General features: G+C 43.9%; 1 protein-coding gene across 4 annotated transcripts in view; it reads left to right on the forward strand.

Moving 5' to 3' along the window:
- Window positions 1-25,878, forward strand: part of ZNF462 (zinc finger protein 462) — a 215,161-nt gene that overhangs the window by 97,988 nt on the left and 91,295 nt on the right. For all 4 annotated transcript variants that reach the window (XM_078676655.1, XM_078676658.1, XM_078676657.1 and 1 more), the window contains exons 2-3: window positions 1,781-2,035; window positions 5,291-10,659. In XM_078676655.1, the coding sequence (XP_078532781.1) occupies window positions 1,813-2,035; window positions 5,291-10,659 (5,592 nt within the window). In that variant the 5' untranslated portion in view covers window positions 1,781-1,812. The remainder of the gene's footprint in view (window positions 1-1,780; window positions 2,036-5,290; window positions 10,660-25,878) is intronic.

A 25,878-nucleotide genomic window follows, 5' to 3' on the forward strand; every position in this document is an offset into this window, starting at 1 on the left:
CAGGCTAAAAGCTCAGAGCTTGGCTTGCTGAGCTAAAATGGCTGCTGCTCAAAGATCAGAGAACTAGGGAAGCTTAGTCACTGACGCAGGAGCTCCTGTCTCTTGGCAGTGTGATAAACACATTCTGCAGAGCTGCGGCTCGCCTGTCTCAGAGAATGAAAGGGCTGAGCTTGGGGGATGGGTAGAAGTGTCTGGTATGATTTTTTTGTCTTTCTGCGCCTCAGTGCTGGAGCTGTCTGCACCATGGAAAAATTGCTTTCAGGTTTAATGGGCTGCGGTGAAGAAGTAGGTGGGGTGAGGGGATTGAGACACTACAGTGATCTGATCAAGAACAGATAGCAACCCCTAGTGCTCACATAAAAATAAATAAGAGATCTTGGATTCAGGTTGATCAAAATCCAGTAGATAGATCATCTTAGTTCTTAAGAATTCCCCACAAATTGTTCCAATGTATTGTCGCATATGTGCCAGTTTGTCTAGATTCTTTAAGTATGAAATGTATTTTAGCGAACTAATTTGGGTTATCGTGACTGTCAGTGGTGAAGCACTTGCATGTGATACCTATGACTGAAAATTCCTATACCTCATAATGTGGAAACTGTATTAGGCTCGTGCACTTTTCTCTATGAACTAACTATGCAAACCTCTTGAAACGTGTGCTAATTGTAAGTGCATGCGTTTTGCAATCTGCTTTCATTATGAAAGAGTTAGGAATTTATTTGCCTTTGGTATCATTTTAATGTCAATAATTTATTTTGTCACAATTGTGAAATCTTACTGACAAGGAGAAAATCAGTATTCTTGCTCTTACAGATTGAGGTAATGTGTTCCAGTATTGTTCAGACAAGACACTGCCCTAAAAGTGGGGTTTGTATGCATCTGGTGATGATCCAAGCAGCATTCGTCTTAGCTTGGCTTGCAGCTGTTTACCTGTACACACCGTCACAAGGTTCCAAGTAGTTTGGATTTACTTTGAAGAGTTTTTGTGACGTTCAGAATTTGGCTGCATTCCTCTGTCAGAGAGAACTTGAAGATGAGTCCTCAGGGATACATGAATGTGCTGAATTCCTCCTATATTTACTCCGTTTAAGGCAAGGTGGTTTACTGTCCTCTATTTCTATTTTTGCTTTCTGCTGTGCTGCAGACAGCCATGTAAGAATTTCACAGGAATAAGCCCGAATGTTGCAGTGTGTCTGAGGAGCAAAATAGTCTAAGAATTCTTTTTATAATTTAACGGGGTGCGTTATTTAACAGGTGGGGTAAATAGCTGCTAATACAAACTTGTGGGGAATAACATGCAGATTTTAGTGACTAGCTCACCAAAATCTGCATAGTACGGTAAATACCATACACATTTCCCCAGCTAAATTTCAACAGGATTGACCTTTACCTTTTAATTCCAATCCGTGCGTAAACACGGATTTACATATGGGTCGCAATTAACCAACCCACTGGTAATCGGTCTTATAATTGGGTAGTCTAATTTATTCCCCACATAATATCATAGTTCCTGTGTTCAATATGTTTATGCTTTCTATATGTTGAATATCTTGTTCCCTTTTCTCTATCCATGATTGTACGAGCTCTCCATTTGTCCCATGTCATATGTGAGTAATTCACCAAATGCTATTTTATTCTTTTTATTCTGGAAATTGTAGTTTTGCCTTTCTCTGTGTAACTCTACTTGTAGACTGCAAAGGAAAAGCATTGGACTGGACGAGCTGCTCATGCCTGGCCCATGGCAGTCTGTAAACTGTGTTTTCTCTTTTACGTATTTCAGAACCTTCTAATGTGAAAACATAATTGACGATCATGGAGGTCCTGCAGTGCGATGGTTGTGATTTTCGAGCTCATTCCCACGAGGAACTGAAAGTCCATATTCAGGATGTTCACACAATCTTTCTGCAGCCCACTGATGTTACTGAGGAGAACACAAACCTCTCTGGATCTGGCGGGGATCTCAACACTAACAACCAGATGGATGAGCAATTTTCGCATGTTAAGAACGAGTTTGTGGCCGATGATGAAACAACTGGTAAATCTACTTGTATTACATACACATTTGCCTCTTTGTTGCATTAGTTTGTGGGTGACAGGATCAGTAGCATAAAAAATATTTTTATATTGGGTGCAGGAGTCCTAATTTCCACAAGTAAATGTTTGATTATTTTACTTGAGCAGGTTTTGTGGGATTGGACTTGTTTGAGGTATGTAGTCAAAGTTACGCAGTCACGCCCCCTGGAATGCATTATCTCCTGATCTTTGCAGAGGTTCCTCTTCTACAAGCTCCTGACTGAGTGACTGATCTTGTTTGCTTTAAAACTCTCTGAAATAATGGCACTCCTATTTTCCATCCGGCCCTCTTCGACCTTTCCGTTCCCTCTCACGCTTTTCCTCTTCTACTTGTCCCCACTGCCTGTGCTTGTAGTTATTGATTGCAAGAGGATGTCTTCTCTGATGTAAAGCTCTTGATTACCTCCTGGTCTACAGTTCTACACAAAAGAAATTAATTAAATGTGATCTTGGTCAAACCTCCTCTTCTCTTCGACTCAGGAAATCATCAAGAAATGTAAAAAACTATGGACTCGAGACACAAATATTTTTCTTTGGGCTACTGGAACTTGATGACGGAAATATCTGAAACTCTGCATGCAGGAGACCCCCAGCTGATTAGCAAAGCCAGTTTTCCATGAGGTGTTATTGCTTCCGCCTGCAAAAATGACTTCACACATGAATTTTTAGCATTGGCAAGTGGCATCTGGAAGATTAGTTGTGGGCATTCCCAGAGAATGGCCAAGTGGGGATAGGACTAAGGAAAAAGGTTTAAACATGACTGTGACAACACTCACACAGATGTATCGCAGTGGGAATTCACAAACGGGTTCACTTATCCAGTCTTCTGGAGCTTCACCTGAATGATCATTGTCTAGGTATGCACTAAGTGTTAGAAGGTGAATCTGTATGCTCCATTTTTTGGGGACTTGGGAGATGGTGATAGGTTCAAGGAAAAATTCTTTGTATAAAAAGGAAAACGTTATAAAAACAATAAATTTTCATTTTCTGAAAGTTGTGCGTGCAGTGTTTAAATTAATCAGAAGTAGGGTGAGAAAAAGCAGGCATAAGGCAAAATTGAATGTTAACACCATACTTAATGCTTACGTTCTGAAACACTGAGGAAACCTATAAGGATGCCTATGACAGGAGGATTGTAAAGGTTTACAAAATAATTGTAAATTCCTAACTAAAACAGAAGAGTCTCCACTGTAAACTGCAATTCATATTATCCTCCTAATTTGGACCATAGTACCCGTCAGCCTAGAGGAACATACTTGTAACAAAAGCAGAAAACTGCATATTGTGGACTTGCTTTCTCTCGTCATTGAGCAAAGCAGGATCAAAAGCAGACAGGCCCACTTGGAGTCTAATCTGTAGAGTGGCAACAAAGATGATGTTCACTATCCTTCCTCTAAATGTAAGCTCCACTGAAAAGATTGCGCTTAAAAAAAAAAAGTCCCAAATTAAACAAAGATCTCAAAGGACCTATGCATTATAGCTTTAGATATATTTCTCTGATTGTATCTGAGGGTTGTACCCTTCTTGGAGGTGATCTAAGAACCTTGTATTGTGCCAGGAACTATTAAAAAGATCTGGTTCCAAAGCTCAAATAAAAGGTGGCATGGATTGCTAATAAACAAATAATTTTCTAGGCTAGGGCTGTACCTTCTGTTAAACAAGGTATGCATTTTAAAATATGAATCTATAATGCTTAGATTATCTTAGTTACGGAACAAGACAGTGACGAATAATGTTCTAAACAGGTGTAAGTAGCATAGTGTTGCTATTCCATAGCCAGGTAAGACAGATAATGTATGCATTAAATTACATTTGGACAAAAATAAATGGGACCTCGCCGTTATCCATTATAAGACTATTATGTTGCAGGATTATTAAACAAGGTAATGATTGTGATCCAGTGGCACTCTGTGGCGATACAGCCTAGGCTGTGCGCCTGCCTGAGTAGCAAACAAACACTGTGAGTAGTAAACTTCTGGTGTTGTCCTCTTCAGTGTTTGCCACAAAACTGGGCCGTGCAGCACAGGCAAGTGTTCCTCCTGTTTGAACCAATACTAGACCAGCCCCGAAAGAAGCAAGAAAGTAAAGTACCACGACTCAGGCACTCCCTGTTCTTCACGCCACCTGGAAAGTAAAGAGGGGTGGCCACTCAGCTCTTGAGCCTTTCCTCACTTCCTCTGGCTATTACCAGGGAAAAACAATGTGGCATGTGGGAGCAATACTAAGGGACCTGTTAGGATGGCGGGCGGATTGCCCCAGCCGGGCCGGCGGTAGCCCCGCTGGCCCGCGGGGCGATCCGCCCGCCATCCACACCTCAAAGACCCCCTGCCATATTAGGATTACTGGGGGGCCCGTGGCGGACGGAAAGACCGGCTGCCGCATTTCCGCTGGTCGACTCGTCGACTGGGCAGAAAACATGGTTAATATGGTGGCGGTGTCTGCAAGACACTGCCATCCCTATTAGGATTACGGCGGAGATCAGCCTTGCAAGCGGTGTTTGCTTTTGGGGGCCCGTAGCGGGCCCCCTTGGTGTTGGGGGGGGGGGGTGCACATGGGGGGTGCCATAACCCCCCTGCATTGGCATGGACAATGTGGCATGCACCACGCGGTGCCTGTCACCTTGTGCATGCCAATGCACAATGTGCATTCCCAGCATTGTGGCGGGCGGTGCACCACAATGCTGGGAATAGGTGATGCCACCGCCATGTGGCAGTGGCATCATAATTGCAGGTGCGGGACCTCCGCACCCCTGGCGGACGGTCCCGCTTTCTGTTACGGTGGCGTGCGGACTTTGTCCGCCCACCATCGTATTGGACCCCTAATTTGCCGCCCACAATCATTTTACCTTTCGTATTATGTGGTCCGCTTCATAAACTAAAAAGGGTCTTCACTTATGCTCTAAGCTTTAGGTTTATTTCAGGTCTTTAAAAATCAGTTGATAAAAATTGTACTTATTGATTATGATCACAGAAACAAACCTCTATCAAAACATTGAATTATTTTTTAATATAGAGTATTACAATTTTTCGTGGGTTGAGGATTAGGCACTAATTTGTTGCCTCTCTTCTGTGTCATATAATCTATGCATGTTTTCCAGATTTTGAAATAACAGTGAAAAGAAAATCAGCTAATTCGTCTGAATGTTTTCCTTCTAAAAATTCTGAGAAATATGCATGTTTGGCATGTCACAAATGTTCTTTTTTTTTTTATCTTGTAGAACACAATACAGCTCAGATGGGAAACGATACCTACTATGCGCACAGCTCTGGATACTATGGACAATCTGCTTCTGCTCATTCAAAACCAACAAACAAATTCTTCCAGTGCAAATATTGTGTTCGCTACTTCAGATCCAAAACCCTACTTGTAGAGCACACAAGAAAGGTTCACAGTCATGCCACTGGAGCTGTTTCTGTTAATTCTCCAAATTATAATATTATGATGCATGAAGGTTTTGGGAAAGTATTTTCATGCCAGTTTTGTACCTACAAGTCACCAAGGCGTGCTAGAATCATCAAGCACCAAAAAATGTACCACAAGAGCAGCCTGAAAGAATCTACAGTATCGGCCGCTGTTGCCGAGACTGTGTCCATGTCTGTGCAAGAAGCTGTTAAGGAGCTGCCAGCTGAAGTAGTCGAACGCAGTATATTAGAATCTATGGTCAAACCTTTAACAAAATCAAGGGGCAACTTCTGTTGTGAATGGTGTAGCTATCAAACTCCAAGAAGGGAACGTTGGTGTGACCATATGATGAAAAAGCATCGTGGCATGGTTAAAATTTTGTCAAGTCTAAGGCAGCAGGAAGGCCCCAATGTGCATGATATGACACCAAAACGTGTTGAGAGCCCTACCTCAAATCCGAACTATATTCCCCAAAATGCTGTGGGACACGAGTTGTCCAATGCTCAGACTCCACATTTCAGAAGCTCTATGGGGAATGCAGCACCCAGAGGCAATGCTTCTAAGTTTTCTCCTTACACATCCGTGAAACCCAAGTCCCATTACAATGATAGCATGATGACTATGGAGGAGCAACACCCTTATGGAATGACTGACATGATGGACCCAAGTTGCGACATGGACCCAAACAGTATGTTGAATGATTCCAGTTCAGATGACGAGCTTAATGAAATAGATGGTGAAAATGGTTTCAGCTCCATGGATCATGATATGTCAGGGTTAACTGATGAGCCTCTTTTAGGATCAGAAAACAACAAACTTTTGGAAACTAAAGGAATTCCTTTCCGAAGGTACATGAACAGGTTCCAGTGTCCTTTTTGCCCATTCCTTACCATGCATAGGCGTAGCATCTCTCGTCATATTGAGAACATCCACCTTTCTGGTAAGACCCCAGTGTACAAATGTGAAGAATGCCCCTTCACCTGCAAAAGCCCAATAAAGCTTGGAGCCCATAAACAGTGCCACACGGGTGGAACGGTAGACTGGGACGCCCTCAGTTCCCATACGGATAGCATGCCTCCTTCTTTGAGTGATAGCTCGGCAAGCTATGAGGTTGGAAATCTAAATGGCAAAAAGTCTGGACTAATGTACGAATCTCTTACAGATAACCCCTACAAATGTTCTATGTGCAGCTATTCTACCACTACTTTGAAAGGTCTACGAGTTCACCAGCAACATAAGCATTCATTTTGTGACAACCTGACTAAAATAAATGACCAAGCAAGTGTGTCACAGGACAGTGAAGCAGAGATGAATGCTCCTTTTAATACTGTAAAGAAAAGCCAGACCTCAATTCTCGGGTTGTCCTCCAAAAATAATTTTATTGCCAAAACGTCTAGAAAGTTGTCTGGTGACTTCCCTCTGGATTTGTCACCAGTGAAGAAGAGAACTAGAATTGATGAGATAGCAAGTAACCTTCAAAGTAAGATTAGCCAAAACAAGCAGCAAGAAGATTCTATTATTAATGTAGAGGATGATGAAGAAGAGGAGGAAGAGAATGAGGTGGAGATAGAAGTAGAATTGGAAAGAGAGGAAGAACCAGCAGAGCAGCCCTTGGATACTCCAGAGTCCTATGCACTTCAGCCAATGTGGTCCAGAGGTCACAATGAATCTAGCAAAGAGGCCAATTTCAGAAATAACCAACAAGACTACACTTCTACAAATGGGGCTGAAATTGAGCTGACAATATCTGAGGATGAAGAAGAAGAAGAAGAGGAGGAGGATGAATACTTTTACCAGAATCTCAAGGATCAACATGGAGAGAGTTTGTCAGGCAACCAGTCCGGACTCTATGGCGGACTTGAGCACAACAATGAAAACGCAGAGTATAGTGAGGAGTCTGGTCATCTCTATTATTGTAAACACTGTGATTTTAGCAACAAGTCAGCTAGGAGTGTAAGCACTCACTACCAGCGAATGCATCCATACATTAAATTTAGTTTTAGGTACATATTGGATCCCAATGATCACAGTGCAGTGTATCGCTGTTTAGAATGTTATATTGACTATAACAATTTTGATGATCTGCATCAGCACTATGTTGAGCATCACCCCGAAGCTATGAATGTGCTTAACTTTGATCAGTCAGATTTAATATATAGATGCCGTTTTTGTTCATACACTAGTCCGAATGTTAGAAGTCTGATGCCCCATTACCAAAGAATGCACCCTACAGTTAAAATAAACAATGCAATGATTTTTTCCAGCTATGTTTCAGAGCAACAAGAGGATCTGAATTCGGAATCTCAGACACTAAGAGAAATCCTGAATTCTGCTCCTAAAAATATGGCCACATCTACACCCGTTGCCCAAGGTGGAAATGATACTCCTCCATCATTTAGTAAAACCCCTTCTAAAGACCCAGAGCCCAACCCTGAGACCCAAAAGGAGACCCCACTTAATACAGTTGTAGTTTATGACTGTGATGTATGCTCATTTGCAAGCCCAAATATGCATTCGGTGTTGGTGCATTATCAGAAAAAACATCCAGAAGAAAAGGCTTCCTATTTCCGTATTCAGAAAACAATGCGTATGGTGTCTGCAGAGAAGGCTGCTGCAATTTCACAAATGGCTTTGGAGTCTAGCCCTGCTCCTTCTCCCAAACCTGCATCAATACCCTCCTCACAGCCTGACTATAGTTATGAGCTATTCTACTGCAAACATTGTTCATACAGCAATCGTTCAGTTGTGGGCGTGCTTGTCCATTATCAGAAAAGACATCCCGAAATCAAGGTGACTGCAAAATACATCAAGCAGGCTGCTCCCACAGCAGCCATGATGCGAGGCGAAGCTCCACCTAAGCCTCCACCAAAGAAACCAGGGCCCAAGCCGAAGCCCAAACCTCCTGTGTCTCAGGAAAATTTGATGTACTTTTGTCAGCATTGTGATTATGGAAACCAAACAGTCAAAGGAGTACTCATCCACTATCAAAAAAAGCACCACGATTACTCGATGAATGCAGATTTGGTGAGAGCACATGCTGGTGAAATGAGAAGTCTCTGTGACCGGGGACAGAAGAAAAATGCTAGCAACACTCAATCAGCTGCTTCTAGCACTGGGCGAGAAAAATCTAAACTTAGGAATCTAAAGTGCAGGCAGTGTGCCTATGCTTCACCGTATTTCTATGCGCTTAAAAAGCACATGAAGAAAGATCACCCTAACTTGAAGGCAACGGTTACCTCCATTATGCGTTGGGCATTTTTAGATGGATTAGTTGAGGCTGGATATCACTGTGAGTGGTGCATTTATTCACATCCAGAGCCTAACGGTTTGCTTGTACATTACCAAAGAAGACATCCTGAGCATTATGTGGACTACACATATATGGCTACTAAGCTCTGGGCAGGTCCAGACCAGTCCCCTCCATCCCAGGCAGCTCCGGCAGAGTCAAAGACGTATAAATGCAAAGAATGTACTTTTGAAGCCTCTACAATTTGGGATATTTCAAACCACTACCAATCTTTCCATCCTTGGGCTTTGAATGGTGATGAATCTGTGTTACTTGACATCATCAAGGACAATAAGGATCCTTCCTCTAAGGCCAATGTTCAAACAGAGGAAGCTATACAAGCTCAGGGTCCTTCTACCCAGAAACACGCTCCAGCAGAAGAGCCATTAGAGGATTTAAACGTTCATCGAGAAACATCAATCCATTTGTCTTCTATGCATCCTGCTTTGTCCTCCTCCCCTTACCAATGCACTGTATGCCACTCTGAATACAATAACTTGCATGGCCTTCTTACCCACTATGGCAAAAAGCACCCAGGTATGAAAGTGAAGGCTGCAGATTTTGCACAAGACATAGATATAAACCCTACATCTGTATATAAGTGTCGTCACTGTCCATACATTAACACTCGCATCCATGGCGTTCTCACACACTACCAAAAACGCCATCCGGCTATCAAAGTCACAGCTGAGGATTTTGTACATGATGTGGAACAACCACATGACACATCGCAGAATGAAGTGGAGGACACAAATAGGATTTTCAAACAGGGTTTTGGTGCATACAGATGCAAAATATGTCCCTACACTCATGGCACTTTGGAAAAACTCAAAATTCATTATGAAAAATATCATAATCAGCCAGAGTTTGACTTGTACTCAAAGTCATCCCCCAAAATTGCCCCGGAGGAGCCGGAACCTGCCATCGAAGAGGCTAGTCCGGAACCTGATGTAGAAGAGGACGAAATAGACATTGACCTACGCGATCCCCCCTATTCCACTTCACCTCTGGCCTCTCACACTGTGTTCAAATGCCAGTTGTGCAAGTATTTCTGCTCCACCAGAAAGGGGATTGCTAGACACTACCGTATCAAACACAACAATGTGCGAGCACAGCCAGCGGGGGAGAATAACCTTTTCTCTTGTGCATTATGCACGTACACCAACCCTATTCGAAAAGGCCTTGCTGCACACTATCAGAAACGGCATGACATTGATGCTTACTATACCCACTGTTTAGCAGCCTCAAGAACGGTGAGTGATAAGCCACACAAAGTGATCATTCCATCTCCTCCAAAGGACGATTCGCCTGAATTAAGCGAAGAGCTTAAGAGTGCTGTCGAAAGAAAGAAATGCTCACTTTGCTCATTCCAGTCTTACAGTAAAAAGGGGATTGTGTCCCATTACATGAAGCGCCACCCTGGTGTCTTCCCCAAAAAGCAGCATGCAAGCAAGTTGGAAGGGTACTTCACTGCAGTGTATGCTAGTGAAAACGAAACCCCAAGCCTGCCTGATGAGAGCAATGACGTGGATGTGGAAACGGTGGAGGAGCCAGAACCTGAACCCAAGGAGACCGAACTGCTCCCCTACCGATGCGTGAAGTGCTTCAAGTTATCTTTTAGCACAGCTGAGCTCCTCTGCATGCACTACACTGACCACCACAGCAAAGATTTGAAAAAGGACTTTGTCATACTGGACAACAGCACGCGATCTCACAACAGTGCGTTCCAGTGCAAACACTGCGATAGTAAACTTAGCAGCATAGAAGACTTGACTTTGCACCTAAATGGTCACAATGAAGAGTTCCAAAAGCGAGCAAAACGACAGGAGAGGAGGAAACAACTTCTGATCAAGCAAAAATATACAGAAAGTGCTTTTGCAGACTTCAAACTAGGGAAGGTAAGTGGTCCTCATTTGTGAGTCTGAATTATTACTAATACTACTTTTATCTCCGAGTTGTAGTGCAATCGGAAAATGTAAGTTAAAATTAAATGCATAACAGACCTGGTGTTTAGCAGATGAGTCCAAAAGAAATCAAGTATACAAAGTAAGTGGAGCAGTACTCCAGTATAGCACTGGCCGTATATTTGATTACAAATTCATCACTAATAAAATGTAACAGTCAGAAACTTTGCTACAATTGTTAATGCTATTGATCTCTAAGAAACTGAATGCACATATCTTTCATTCTCACTCTTTATCTTTCCATGCTTTTGTGCTCTTTGACATCATGTTTGATGGACTAAAAGCTAGTTTGACAAGACAAATCCTGGATAAAACGTTAGGATTTTATGCAGCTATGCCTCAGTTTGCTATTTCTCCACCTACCGACTCATCCTTTGAATGTTGCACTGCATAATGATGTTTTACTTCAGTTCTAGGGCTTTTCTAATTTTTTTTAAGATGGTCTCTGAAGTGCTTGATAGGCCCCTTACTCCGGTAACGCAGTTATACTTAATTTGTTTTCCCTTAGCTGGTTTTGGGACTACACTTTCTGGGCCATAAGGAACCTAACCTTCATTTCAGAAGTTCACAAAACAGGCCAGCCATTCTCTTCCGGAATGTCATGTAAATCTAATGCTGAATATGGCACTGGTCAAAGCAATGTATGATAAGCACAAGTCACTTTGCTTGTGTTACCAGATCCAATGCGTATTATTCTACGGAGTTCAGATTCAGTTTCTATGACCAGTGTGACTGGAGGATGCCCTGGTGCTTAAGTAGTACAAAAGGGGGTGGTGGTCCATCACCACCCCTTTTTGTACCGCTGGTGCTTAAGTAGGCTCCAGTGGATAGTACGTCAACAGGTGCAGAGTTTCCACAGTTGTTGGCTTATGGGACCTCTGTTCCTCCCTAATGCTGAAGGAAGAGCAGAGACATTGACAGAGAGTAAACTTGTGTAGCGGTTGAGTCGGTGCTCAAATAGGCAAAGAAGCATGGGAAAGCAAAAGCACTTAGATGATGTAGGAGGATCCCAAGCGAGAGTACCCAGAAGCTGCTGTTGATACCACAGTGTAGGGACAGTCCACTGCCTGGAGGGAGAGGAGTAAGTGATTGTAAGGAAACTTTCAAGCTTTTAAAATAGGACCCCCCTACATGGCGAATTCCTGGTGGGCACCACAGAAAAGCTCGAGGCACATTTGAACTGGTTTTAGTGTGGGCTGAGTAGTTAGGCACAAACTGTCTTGATGAGCTGCTGAGTCACAGCTCAGAAAAGTGAATGAAACTGGGTTTGGGGTACTTTGTGGAAAGTAAGGGCACAATCTGAACATGCTGCGATGGGGGAAATAAAAAATGCATGGCAAAGAAACAACATTTTGGCATCATTCTGATGGAAATTAAGAATAGAAGGAAATAATTAATGCTGGCAATAAGCATATCTGTGTTAGATCTTCATGGAAAGTTTAATGAAGGTCATTTGAGGACCACAAATCAACCATGTACAAAAGAAGGTGAAATACGAACGACATATAATGTGTAAAAGATGGCTTCTGCTCTGAAAAGAGAAGAGGGAATACTGAGGCAGGTACAGATGAACTTCCGTTGAATCAGTCACTGTGCAAAAGGCTAAAAACAAATCTTGTCTTTAGGGCTATCTCCATTGAATCGTGGTACAATTTCTGCCAGTACCCCATCGGATTGTGGACAAAGCAGTGCAAAAAAAGGAATACAAGGCAACAGGCCTTCTAAATCTACGCACCCAGGATCTTGAACAACATATTCATCAGGATTACTCCCACACTGGTCTAATTTGGGGTAGAGCTGAACACTCCTTTAAATAATCTTACACCATGATGCAGTGCCAGTTCACTTTTGCTTCTAGAAATCAGCTACCTCTACAGTTACACATCTACATTGAATTTGCCTTGAACTCTGTACAGTGCTCTGCTGCTTTTTGTTAGGTTTCGACTGTATAAATAGCACATACATAAATACAGGGTGGAGAAGTTGCAAAATGTAAACCGAGTGCTGAACATACTGATTATGCTTACAAGTGGACTCTCAAGTTTAAAAGGTCCGTAAAAAAGTTGATCAAACGGGCAATGTGTGAGAAGGGAGGAAAGAGTTGCACAATGGTCTTGCAGTACCCTACTAAGAACGAGGAGTTGCTGAGCAGTGGCTCAAAAGAGAATCTAAACTATAAGGGAAGGGCGCGTGGCTTGGAAGGCAATGAGAGGAGACAAGTAAGTCCAAAGCTCCTCTGCACCCCGGGACCAGAAAAAGAATAATCAGTGCAAAACTACCGGAAAAGTAGAATCCAAGCAGAGAATTACCAACCGGAACCATCCAGGCACGTCACAGCAAGAAATACCGAGCCGAGCAAAAGACCTAGCACCCAAAAATAAGGAAGTATCGATCGTGTGAGCAGAGCGGAGCGGAATCGGAAAGATGGCGGGAGCTACAACGGGGGATAAACGAAGGCACCGCTGACCGCGCGGATTAACAGATCAAGAACACAAGGTTAGCGCAGCGCAACAACAATAAATAGCCTCCACAGCACCCCCGCCCAACTTTTACCGAGGTTAAAAACAGAACAGTGTACAAGACGCAAGCATACGCGAAAGCGAAATAAACACTGCTACAGGGGGCGGCCATCTTAGAAAACTTAAACTTAGCACTCCAGCCCCGGGCCAGCAAAGAAAAGGCACTACCGTGGCAGAGCAAGGTACTAGTGCACCGAGCAGAGTTAACGGAACCACGCACCCGCCTCAGTGAAGGATATGCTCACTAGAGCGCTGCGGAGCTAACTGGCGAGCAGGGCTCACACGAACAGGCGGGTACGAACAGGCAGCCATCTTGGGTGTGGAAGCAAGCACCAAGCAAGCACCGAGCTGCAAACAACGAGGCAAAGCACAACTAGAGCCTGAGGGGGACTGCCACCGCCATATCATGCGGAGAAAACTCAGCCGCCGCCCAGACAGTACGCAAAATTGTACAAGAAAGCGCTCCGCAGGCAAGAGGGGGGAGCAAGTCACAACACAGTGGTCATATTGAGAGGAGAAGCGAGCAATACCGGCACACAATCAGCAAACAGTAATACAGCGGCCATCTTGAGGAGAAGCGCAATAAGCCGCGCACAACCAGGCACACGAACAAGCAAAGAAGCACAAGGGGTCCAACCACCAGCTAACAACACATCGGCCATATCTGGAGGAGTAACGAGCACCGATCCGCCGACATATAGCTATACAGAGGAAGCATTCCACATCACAGCGGCCATCTTGAGAGGAGCAGTGGGCATTTATCCTCACACAATCAGCAAACCGCAATACAGCGGCCATCGCGAGAGGGTAAACGAGCAATTATCCGAACACTACCAAGCATATAACGTCCAGCAAACCTCAACACAGACATACATACCGTTCACAAAGGGCGCCATTGAACTCACAGAATAACAACGAACAGAGACAGAACAACCGCCCTACCGCCCAAAACAAGAAAAAAGCACACACAAAGAGCGCGCTGCCGGAGTACGCGAAAACAAAAGCGAAAGTGGCACCAACACAACCAAAAGCAACACCAAAGACTAAAACGAAGGGAGCAATAAGAGACACTCGCCCAAAAATAAAGCCAGTCCCTGCTGGAAAACCAGCGAGACAAAAAAGCACAAGACAAGGAACCAACAGCGGGTGACCAAAAGAGATTCGCTATCCTACAGTCCAAAAGAGGGCTGAGCAACATGGCGGGTACCGGTGGGAAGCTATCCCAACAACAAAAGAAACCGAAAGCAGACGCCACACCAGAATCTCCACTCAAACAGAGATCAGACATCAATGCCACACTGGATGTCATCCTTAAAAAACTGGCCAAAGTTCACGAACTAGCGAAATCGACGAAAAAAGACACGGATGCCATCAAACTGGAACTCGCAGCATGCAGGGCGGACATCCACACTGCCAACAATAGAATCAACTCTGTCGAACAAAGAGTCAGCGACATCGAGGACAAATCACAACTGTCAAACAAGACCATGGACCACATCGCCAAAGTGACAATGGAGCTACAAAAACAGGCAGCCGATTTCGAAGGCCGGCAGAGAAAAGGGAACATAAGAATCCTGGGCATCCCAGAAGGTGAAGAAGACAAAACGGGCTCGTGCATGGCCATGTTACAAGACCTCATCCCGAAACTGACAAATCTGAAGTTTGAAAACCCCTTCGAACTAGACAAGGCATACAGAATCCCGGCGCAGAAACAAGGCAACAGACAAACTCCCAGGCCAATAATATGCAAACCCCTACGCTCACACCATACAGAAGCGATATTCGGAGTGGCAAGAAAATACGCAAACCTACAATGGGGGGGTAACAAGATCATACTGACGCAGGACTTCTCCAAACCAACAGTAGATATCCGAAAGGCTTCCTCGCACAGAGAGAAAATTTAAGGCGGAAAAACATAACATACTCCTTTGTCGGTCCCACAAAATTCAGAATAACCAGCAACGGCGCAACACTAATTTTTGATGACCCAAATGAACTAGCACGACATCTAAGGGGAACGACACCACAAGCTATGGAACTAGCAACGACGTCGGCGAAAAGAAGAGCATCACAAGATAACACAGAATAGGTGCCCAGCACGCAACAACAACAACCAGATCTACCTCAAACATGATCAACCAACCATATCTACCTCTTTCAGACAAGGACTTAAAACATTACCACTAACAAGCACTGAATAAGCCAGGCAACGATTCTACCTCAACAAAGTCAACGTGCACACCTCCAAACGTCTGGACAACGCGAGAAGCCCAAGCAGTACACCAAGAACCCAAGAACAACTACAAGAGTAAAGCGACACATATCCTTTCTAATGTACAGTCTAGACCAATGCCTCAGACCAAGTCAATATTAATAGAGCCAAGGAAAATAGGAGGGCGCACTAAAGACGATTCACAACAAGATCGCCAACCCTAGTAGAGACCCGGGGGAGCGGAGGACATTGCTGTCGCCGCTTCCAGAACAACGATGTAGGGAGGGGGAGGGGAGGGAGGGATAGGCAGAAAGGGAGAGGGGGGGGAGCACCTGTATTCGTCATTTATGTTTTTCTGTATTAGTCGCGTTCGTCATGTTAGTCATGTTAGTCAACACCACACCCAATGCACAACTCCGGACAGGAGTCAGGCCCAAAACCTTACGCACCAAGAGCACCTTGACACCTGACAAGACAGACCGCACAATACACTTCCCAGACACTCAGAAACCCAGTTAGAGCGACCACAACCAAGAGACAATGAGTAAGAATGACACTCTACAATCGGATCTCAAGGTGATATCGTTGAACGTTAAGGGGTTGAACCACCCGGTCAAAAGAAAAAAGATACTAGACTATCTAGCAAAAACTAAAGGAGACCTCATCCTACTGCAAGAAACTAAACTATCGGCAGAAGATGCGAACAAGCTCAAAGCGCGATGGATAGGCCACCTGGCATGCGCACCAGTAGGAAAAAAATAGAGGAGTGGTCACCATGGTGAGCTCTAAGTCCAAAATGACAATCGTAAATGTAGAACACGATGAGGAAGGCAGAATTCTGCACACACAACTCAAAACAGGAGAGGAGACAATATCGGTAACAAACATATACGCACCCAACACGGAGAACCCACCATTCTGGGAGAAAGTAAACAAGGTAGTAGGAAGACACCACACGAACGATCTAAACATAGTAGCTAGCGATTTTAACCTAGTCCTAGACCACACTCTAGACAGACAATCACACGCCAAGACAACACCAGCAGCCTAGCATAGCATCTTAAAAAATATCTGCAATAGATTCCAGCTACAAGACCCATGGAGATTACAGCACCCAGACACTCAAGACTATACGTTCTACTCCAACCCGCACAATACCTACAGCAGAATTGACTACACCCTCATCTCTAAATCACACACGCACCTGATTGAACATACAGAGATAGCAACTAGGATGATCTCAGATCACTCGTGCATAAGTCTACACCTAACAGGCAGACACAACGACCACACCACCAGAAAGTGGCGATTCAACAACATAACCATAGCTAGACAAGAAGACAAGGAAACATTAGAAACAGCGATCAAAAACAACATCAGAGAAAACGACATTGAGGGCACAACCCAAAATGTCTATGGGAAGCCCTTAACGCGACTATAAGAGGTAACCTCATAGAAATTAAAGCCAGGAGAGATAGAGAAGCAAAAGTGCAACTGAATAAACAAGACAATGACATCAAGCTACTAGAAGCAAAACTCATAGATGATCTGATGAACTCAGACCTCCTCCTCACCCTCACAGCTAAGAAATATGAATACAACAGAATCCTAAGTGAGAGGGCAGGTTTGTGGATCAAGAAGTACAAACAGATCAACCTATGCGAAGCCAACAAAGCAGGGAAGATTCTAGCTTCATACCTCAAACGCAAACAAAGACAAAACTCCATCCCAAACATTACTGACAAACAAAACATAACACACACAAGCCATACGAGTATCTGACAGACCTTCAGAGAGTTCTACCAAGAGCTTTACACCAAAGACAACAACATAGACGAACACGGCACCACAGACTACCTAAACAAACTCAACCTGCCCAAACTACTAGATGAGGAAGCTAGAGCATTAGGCCAGGATTTCAAGCAATCCGAAATAGCTACAGCCATACACTCACTTAAAGACAACAAGGCACCAGGGCCAGACGGCTACACAGCACCCTTCTACAAAAAGTTCAAAGAACTTCTCGCACCAGTCCTGACAAAAACATTCAATCAATGCGCGAAAGAGGGCACAACAACAGAAACTATGACACAAGCTGATATCATAGTCATCCCCAAAGAAGGCAAAGACACATCATCAACTTAGATTGCAAGATATACGCAAAAATACTAGCCACCAGACTCAACAAATTCCTACCGCAACTAATCAGGAACACGCAAGTAGGGTACATGAAATCACGTATGTCACATGATAACACCAGACTACTATGCCACATGATCGAACACGCCTCAAACTCGACGCACCCAGCCTTAGCTATCACACTTGACGCCGAAAAAGCGTTTGACAGAGTCTCCTGGCACTTCCTCGAGAAGTGCCTACACCAATACAACGTAGGAACTGAATACACGAAGAAAGTAATGGCGCTATACAGAAAACCCATAGAAAAGATCGCCATAAACGGAGGATCCTCCGCACCATTCGTACTTGAGAGAGGAACGAGACAGGGTTGCTCGCTATCCCCGCTACTATTCCTTCTAGCGCTAGAACCCCTGATCACGGATATCCTAGCGAACAGACAAATAGCAGGAATATCAATAAACAACTCGACTGCCAAAATAGCCGCCTACGCTGACGACCTTTTAATCTCGACTATCGACCCTGCCAAATCCATACCAGCACTCATGCACACAATAGAATCATATGCCAAACACTTAGGCTATAAACTCAACAAGGACAAATCCGACTGCATGCCACTCAACGTCCATACCACCAGAGAAGTAATAGATAATATAGGCCTGACGTGGCAACCAAAAGCCATCATATACCTGGGCATCCAATTCAAAAACAATCTAAGAAGCACTCTAGAACTCAACGAAACAGTGACGCTGACCAAAGTTAAAACCCTGCTAGATTCCTGGTCACCCAAGTTTATCACCTGGTAGGGCCGCATAGAAACAATCAAAATGAGGGTCACGCCAATAATTAACTATCTAGCAGACATGCTCCCACTGCCCCTTACAGAAGACTTCCACAAAAAATTAGACTTAATGATCAACAAATTTATATGGCAGGGCAAGAAAGCGAGAATAGGCCTACGCAAGCTCAGGCTAGCAAAAAAACTAGGCGGGCTAAACATAGCGGACCCAAAAACGTTCCAACTAGCATTCATAGCTAGACAAGGAATGCACTGGTTGCTTCCCACTCAAAAATACACACCCACGTGGCTAAGCATAGAGAGAGCGATCCTAAACAACTCTGCACCACTCACTATACTAACAGCAAACAAACACGCACTCAACAACAACCCCATCCTAAGGCTCTCAAAAAAAAAGCCCTACTGACAATAGACCGGAAACTAGAGGTCAGCATCAGATATTCAAGATGGGAAACACTATGGGGGAACCACAAGATTAAATACAGAGGTAAAAGCCTTGACATGAAGGCATGGAAATGCGCAGACATCCACTTCCCAATTCAACTAGAACCCGATGGAGTACCTTACACTTTCAACCACCTCAAAGAAGAACACAACTTGCCTGACGTAGAACTTTACAACTTTCTAGCCATCAAAACAGCCCTAACGAAGGCAAAGATTCACAGACAGAACCCCTCTATCTTCCAACTAATGGAGAACATAAACCAGTCAGGCCACCAAGTCTTGCTTCTATATAAACTTCTCCGACCAGGTGCGTCCAAACTAAACGACAAAAAAACGGCCTATAGGGAAACCCATACTAAGACAAAACTGTCACAACAAGAGCTTCACACCCTGTGGGCGTCCCCTTCTAGGAATAGGATATCGCCATTACTGGCGCTGACAAAATTCTGGCTGCTACATCAGGTCTATTGGACACCAGCAAGACTAGCATTAATTGGACTACTAGAAAATGATAGATGCTGGAACTGTGACACAGAAAAGGGAGACCTAGAACACCTCATTCTCAACTGCACTAAAGTCAAAAACTTCTGGACATGGGGTTTGGCCTTCACCAATGACATACTAGGCAGCAACATTAAGCTCACATTCTCCTCACTAGCCACAGCACAAATCTCACAAGAAGTCAATACGCAAGAAGACAAGAACCTCCTTGATTTCCTTCACACCACAGCAACAAAAATCATACTCACAAACTGGAAGAATACAGCCAAAGCCACCTTTAAAGGATGGCTCAACTGGGTGATCTTCCCAAGGGGCGCGGACACCACCGCCCTTAGAAACACGCCAGGTAGACACCACGACCGAGCAATGTGGACCAAACTGGACAAACACATGGACACCTTCAAACCACCATAACCACATCTCTTCCACAAACTCAGGCCCACCGCCCCTGACAGACAACAGCCACATTCCTGCCCAACAAACCGCTCCCACTTTGGGTTTTATGTTTCATGTTTTATGTTTGTATGTCTCTCTTCTTTATTTTTATACAAAGGTCAGCGAATAACATCCAAAAATGTTTGCTATATCTGTTACATGTAACCTGTAAATAGCAATAAAAACATTAAAAAAAAACTATAAGGGAAAACGCATATTCTTACTTTCTCGCTTGAGACCTCAACGAGATGATAGCAGAGCAGGACAACTGAAAGGATGTGCAGTTGTGTGAATACCTAATTTTTCAGCCAGTAAACCCAAGGATAAACTATGAAGGGAAAGTATTCATTCTCACACAAGGACAGACCAAAACCACTGCACAACACACACTCTCATAATCCTAACCATGCATTTTCCACATTCCCTCCACAATGTTTCGTATGGTGGCTTATAGTTTTCATAGGTGACCTGACTGAACTCAGTGTGTTCACAGAGGTGGATGTTTAGCATTATAAGGGTATTGGTTTAGACTTTAATGAAGCAATTTGAGTTCCATTTTTAAATATATGAGATTTGCTCAGTTTGTGAGTCAAGGTGTTAAGCTACACCTCAGTTGGATTTTAATAAAGGAGCATTTTCCTTATAAGGTAAATTAACAAACGTCTGTGTGATGTTTCCACAGACATTTTGAGGAAGTACAAAGTAGCATAATTATTGTAGTTTTCTGGTAATGTTGATAGCAGATGGTTTATGTAAATTAGCAAGCTCATTGGATAAGGTCTCCTTTGGCTTGGCCCTGATGACCTCAGCGCTGGAGATTCTTTGAAGCATTATGTGGCAGAGATTTACTTTTCACTCATAGAAAAGCCTCAGTAGTAGCAAGTATCCTTAGATTCTCTTTCTTATTTCAGCTACTTTTCATTGAAATGTGTAGCTGATTTGATTGATGAAGCTGAGGTTTCTTTATATAGTGCAGACCTATTTTTCTTCCAGCTTCACTACAGCTCCATGAAGCGAGATCCGCCACTGTAGGATCATGAAACATGCTTCCTGAGTAGTATTAACATTCTTATAGTAACTCTTACACACTCCAAATTAAAATTGAGTAAAGAACAATAGGTGTTCATTTCTGCTACCCCTTCCCTCCTCACCTGTCTTTACTCCTCCCCTTGACCCTCCAGAAGCCTCAACTTTATAATAGAGATCCTTTATAAAGAATTAGTGTGTCGTTAGAAACCTAAGAGAAAGCAAAGATAGTCACTTATTACAAGTAGTCTTTCTTCTGGGGGATTGAATCTGGTCTACTAAATACGCTTCAAAGACACCAAATTCAATTCCCAGTCCTTCTCCATCACACAAGAGTTCTCACTTGAATATTTGGTGTTGGGCTTGTCTATATTATAAACTGTATCTGCCCAAAGCAATCCCAGAGTTCTGACAAAAGCCTCAGTCAATCTATCCATGTCTGTCCATAGCCCAACAAGTGTTGCATGTCTGCTTGTCTAGAAGTTATCTTTTTCACAATTTGTACTACAGGTTTCTTCTTGGCCAACTAGCAAATGTTAAATTACCCTCTTAACTAGAATGTTATTGTATAGATATTGAGTTTTCCTCATTTGGATGCTGTTGCCACGTTTTTGTGACCAAACCCAGCATTGGTATAGAGAAACCCAAGCGCATGCTTGCTTCTTCCACACAAGTCACAGTTCAAAGCCCACCGATCTCAAGGCATTGCTTTCAATAGACCTGCACTTGTGACTTCTATACGCTCCAATTTCAGCTTGCATCTGGAGGACACTTGCTACAAATCTACTTAAGGAAGTTTTGTTTCTTTCCCCAAAATAATAAAGGCTATCCTTATTTTCCAGAAAAAGTACCTGTAAAACAATGTACTGGTGCTGTGTCATTGACAGATCTTCAGTCTTGATTTTGCACAAGTTGTATATATTAGACCAGTGTTTGTAAACCTGCAGTCTGAGAGGCACTCGGGATCTGCAAGGCCTATTCAGGGAGTCTGTGTCTATTTTCCAAAATAACATAGTATTAAAATTAATAAATTAAAATGACTGTATGATATACAAATAAAGTAGCAAAGAAATTGAAAATTATAAAACATTTCCAAATTGGATTGTGAATTAATCTGCATATTTCAGTATTTAGGCATTTTTTAGTGTATAATTCTTTTTTTGTTTGTGTGCATTGTTTTGAAGTTCAATTCATAGAGATTGCTTTGGTTGGGCTCCCCAGCTTCTGGTGAAGGTGATTCTCTTGTTGACAGGTAGCCAGTGAAGAGCTCTCAAAAACACTGCAACTGTAGTTGCCCACGCTCCACAGTAGGACCTGTCTGCTGCGCCCACTGCCACTTCAACTGCCACTGCACACTCACCAGCCAACACACCGGCATTACCCCGAACACACCACAGACACCACCTGAACAAAAATACCAACTCACATGCGCCCTTCTCAACTCATACTCACTATGCAAGCATTCCACTGAATTATGGGACCTCATCCCCACCCTTGCACCCCACATCTGTCCCAGACATTGCCACAGCGATCCCAGACAGATATAAAATCACTCACCAGGACCGCACCAACAAGCTGGGAGGAGGAACAGCCATCATCCACAAAAAGACCATACAGTATACCACAACCATCAATACCACCACCACACCCCCATGGAACATCTCTACTTCAAGCTCCACACGGATGAGAAGACAACCATCAGAGGCACCCTCACATACAAGCCCCTAGCACTTAGACTCCAAGGGCTACATCGTCCTTGGCGACCTAAATTTCCATATTGATGACTCCAACAACAAAAACACTGCATACCTCCTTGACAGTATGAGCAGCCTCGGATTGACCCAGATCGTCCACGACCCTACACATACCGCAGGACATGCTGGACCCAATTTTCACCTCCACCGTGTCAAATACAGCTATGTCACAGAACTCACATGGACCGATCAGTTCATCGTTCTCTTCAGCATCTCCAGCCCCTGCACCGCCACCCCCATGATGACCAACGCCCCCCACTGGAGGTGGAGCAAAATCTCAGAGACCACATGGGCGAATGCCCTCAATACCTCCAACCCTGTTACCGCCACCAACCTCGGAACAGGGACTGAAATACTTCAACGCATGGATCACCAATTGTGCAGACAGCCATCCCCATCAAGAGCAACATCTAGAGAAAATCCTCCAAAAAAGCCTGCTGGTACACCTAAGAACTCAGATCAGCGAGGGCACCTTAGACAGGCACCTTAAAGACCTTTCTCAACCTCTACCACTGCCTACTGAGGGCAACAAAGAAGACATCCCTTGCCACATGCATCTGAATCAGTGCCAACAACACCAAAGAACTTTTCAACATCATTGAGGAATTCTCCAACCCGGTTGTCAGCAAAAATAACATCACACCTTCACAGGAGCTATGCGACAACCTCGCCCACTGATTTCACAACAAGATTGCAACCATATACGGAAATTTCAAACCCCAACCGACACCGTCCGACTTCCTCGACAGATACGCCACCACCGTAACTGACACGTACCACACACTGACCATCCTTGAACATCCTCTCCACCCTGGACACCACCTCCACCATGAAATTCTTCCACTCGCGAGCTCCCAGACCCATGCCTGCACCACATATTCAACCTCGTAAACCAACGGATCGGCCAGGAACTCACCACCCTACCCAATACCTCTATCACTACCGCATTATTTTCCGACACTTGGAAACACGCTGAAGTCAGGCCAGCACTCAAAAAACCATCCGCAGACCCCATCAAACTGAAAAACTACCCGCCAATCTCCCTGCTCCCATTCCCAGTTAAGGTACTGAAAAAGATCATCAACAATCAACTCCTGACACACCTGGAGCAGAACCAACTACTCCACACCTCCCAATGCAGCTTCCGCAGCAATCACAGCCCAGAACTGCCCTGATCGCAGCCACCGGCAACATCTGACCCCTCTTCGACCGAGGAGAAACAGCAGCTTTGATCCTCTTTGATTTCTTGTCAGCCTTCGATACTATATCGCACCACACACTGATCGAAAGACTCCACCACACCGGCATCCAAGGAGACGTGCTCAGATGGATACCCTTTTTCCTCACTAGAAGAACCCAGAGGATCCACCTCCCACCTTCACCTCTGAACCCAAGGAGATCACCTGCGGTGTCCTCCAGGGCTCATCCCTCAGACCCACGATCTTCAACGTGTATATATATGACCCAGCTGGCCAGAATTGTTAGATCCCACGATCTCAACATAATTTCCTATGCAGATGAAGTCAACCCTTACTCTCACTCACTCACCGATGACCCCACCTCCACCCGAACCTACTTCCACAGATGCATTACAAATGTCGCTAAATAGATGAAGAACAACAACCTGCAGCTGAACACAGACAAGACTGAAATACTGATCTTTGTCAACAGCATCAACACATGGAACGACCCCTGGTGGCCATTAGACCTTGGACCCGCACCACCTCCATGAGTACCTGAAACCTCAGAATCATCATTGACAAGCTCACTATGAAATCACAGATCAACGCCATCTCCTCCATCTGCTTTCTCACTATGCTCATGCTGCGTATGATCTTCTAGTGGGTTTCAGGTTTCATACGTCTTTATTCGATTAATACATCATAAAAGTCAATTTGTACAATAAAATTGATGGGATACAAAATGAATAAAACATCATATTTACCTAAAACATTTCATCATTAAAAAGCGATTAAACAATTTATTAAAGGCCCAATGTATGAAAGCCCTAATAAAGTTTTTATCAATCAACTGGCTGCAGATGTCTACAGGTGTCTGGCTCGGATGATCCATGCCCACCCCAAATACTTAGCCACACCTATTACCACCATCTCTGAAGTATTAGTACGTAGCGCCCACAAAGCTTCAGAGCTGCCTTTAATTTTCTTTTTGCAACAAATAGGCCTAACCCATTTGGTTCTAGGGGCATAATAAGCTGGACATGCAAAGACAAAGTGACCCACACTCTCCCTTTGGTCAACACACCAGGGGCAGAGCTCATTAGAATGACCAGACCAATTTTTAGTAAAAGATCTTACTGGCAGGGACCCAACTCGAAACGGATGGTATAGTTTTTTATCTAGAGTTTTTGTAATAACGTCCCAATAATTCTCCAGAAGAGGGTCTCATTTATGGCCCAGAAATCTGCCTGTCAAGCTGGTAACATCAGATTGCGCAATGGATGGAAGTTTAGCAGATGCCCAGTAAAGTGCTTTGAAGGCTTGCTTTGATGGGAATATAGTGGACCCCGGTGAAACCCACAGGTCGTTAAGACCCATGTCCTCCAAAATTGATTTCACCTCACGTAGCCAAGGAATGTTACTAGAACCCAGTACTGATCTCACATCCAGCAATTCGCTTGCGAAGAGACTTAAATCCGGTGATGTCCAGATCCGTCTCCACAGCGCCACTAGCCGATAACGCGCCATCTCGTTAATCGGTTTGCAGCCCATGTCCAGCAAGAGTGGTTTGATTGGTGTTGATTGCGGGAGACCTACCAAATTCCGCAAGAATTTGTTTTGAACTTTTACCGGTGGCGAAAGGTCCTTGTAACCCCATAGGTCAGCCCCGTACAAAATGGCAGAACTAATCTTGGCCTCATAAATCCTAAATGCTGGTTTAACCCGTTTAGTTAATGACAATTTTTGTTCCTGGATTAAACAGCCCGTGAGGCGTGCAAATTTTAGGCGGAGCACGTCAATCTGGGGTTTCCAGCGGAGGCGATAATCTATAGTCACTCCAAGGTAAGTCATAGCCTCGACTTGTTCAAGACTTGCACCATTCAACGTAACAAAACTTTTAATGGGACGATTTTTGGTTAAGACCATAAATTTGGTCTTCCTCACATTTATTTGCAGATCGTTTAACTTGCAAAACTCCTCAAACCTATTTAATGCGGTTTGCAACCCTCTGCGTGTCTTTGAGAGGAGTAAAGTATCATCTGCAAAGATGAGCATTGGGAATTTGGTCCCACCTAAACATGGTGCATCCGTAGGGGTTTCGGCAAAAAACCTCACCACCTGATCAATAAACAATAAGAAAAGGGTT

This window comes from Lissotriton helveticus, chromosome 2_1 (assembly GCF_964261635.1).
Source record: "Lissotriton helveticus chromosome 2_1, aLisHel1.1, whole genome shotgun sequence".
NCBI lineage: Eukaryota > Metazoa > Chordata > Amphibia > Caudata > Salamandridae > Lissotriton > Lissotriton helveticus.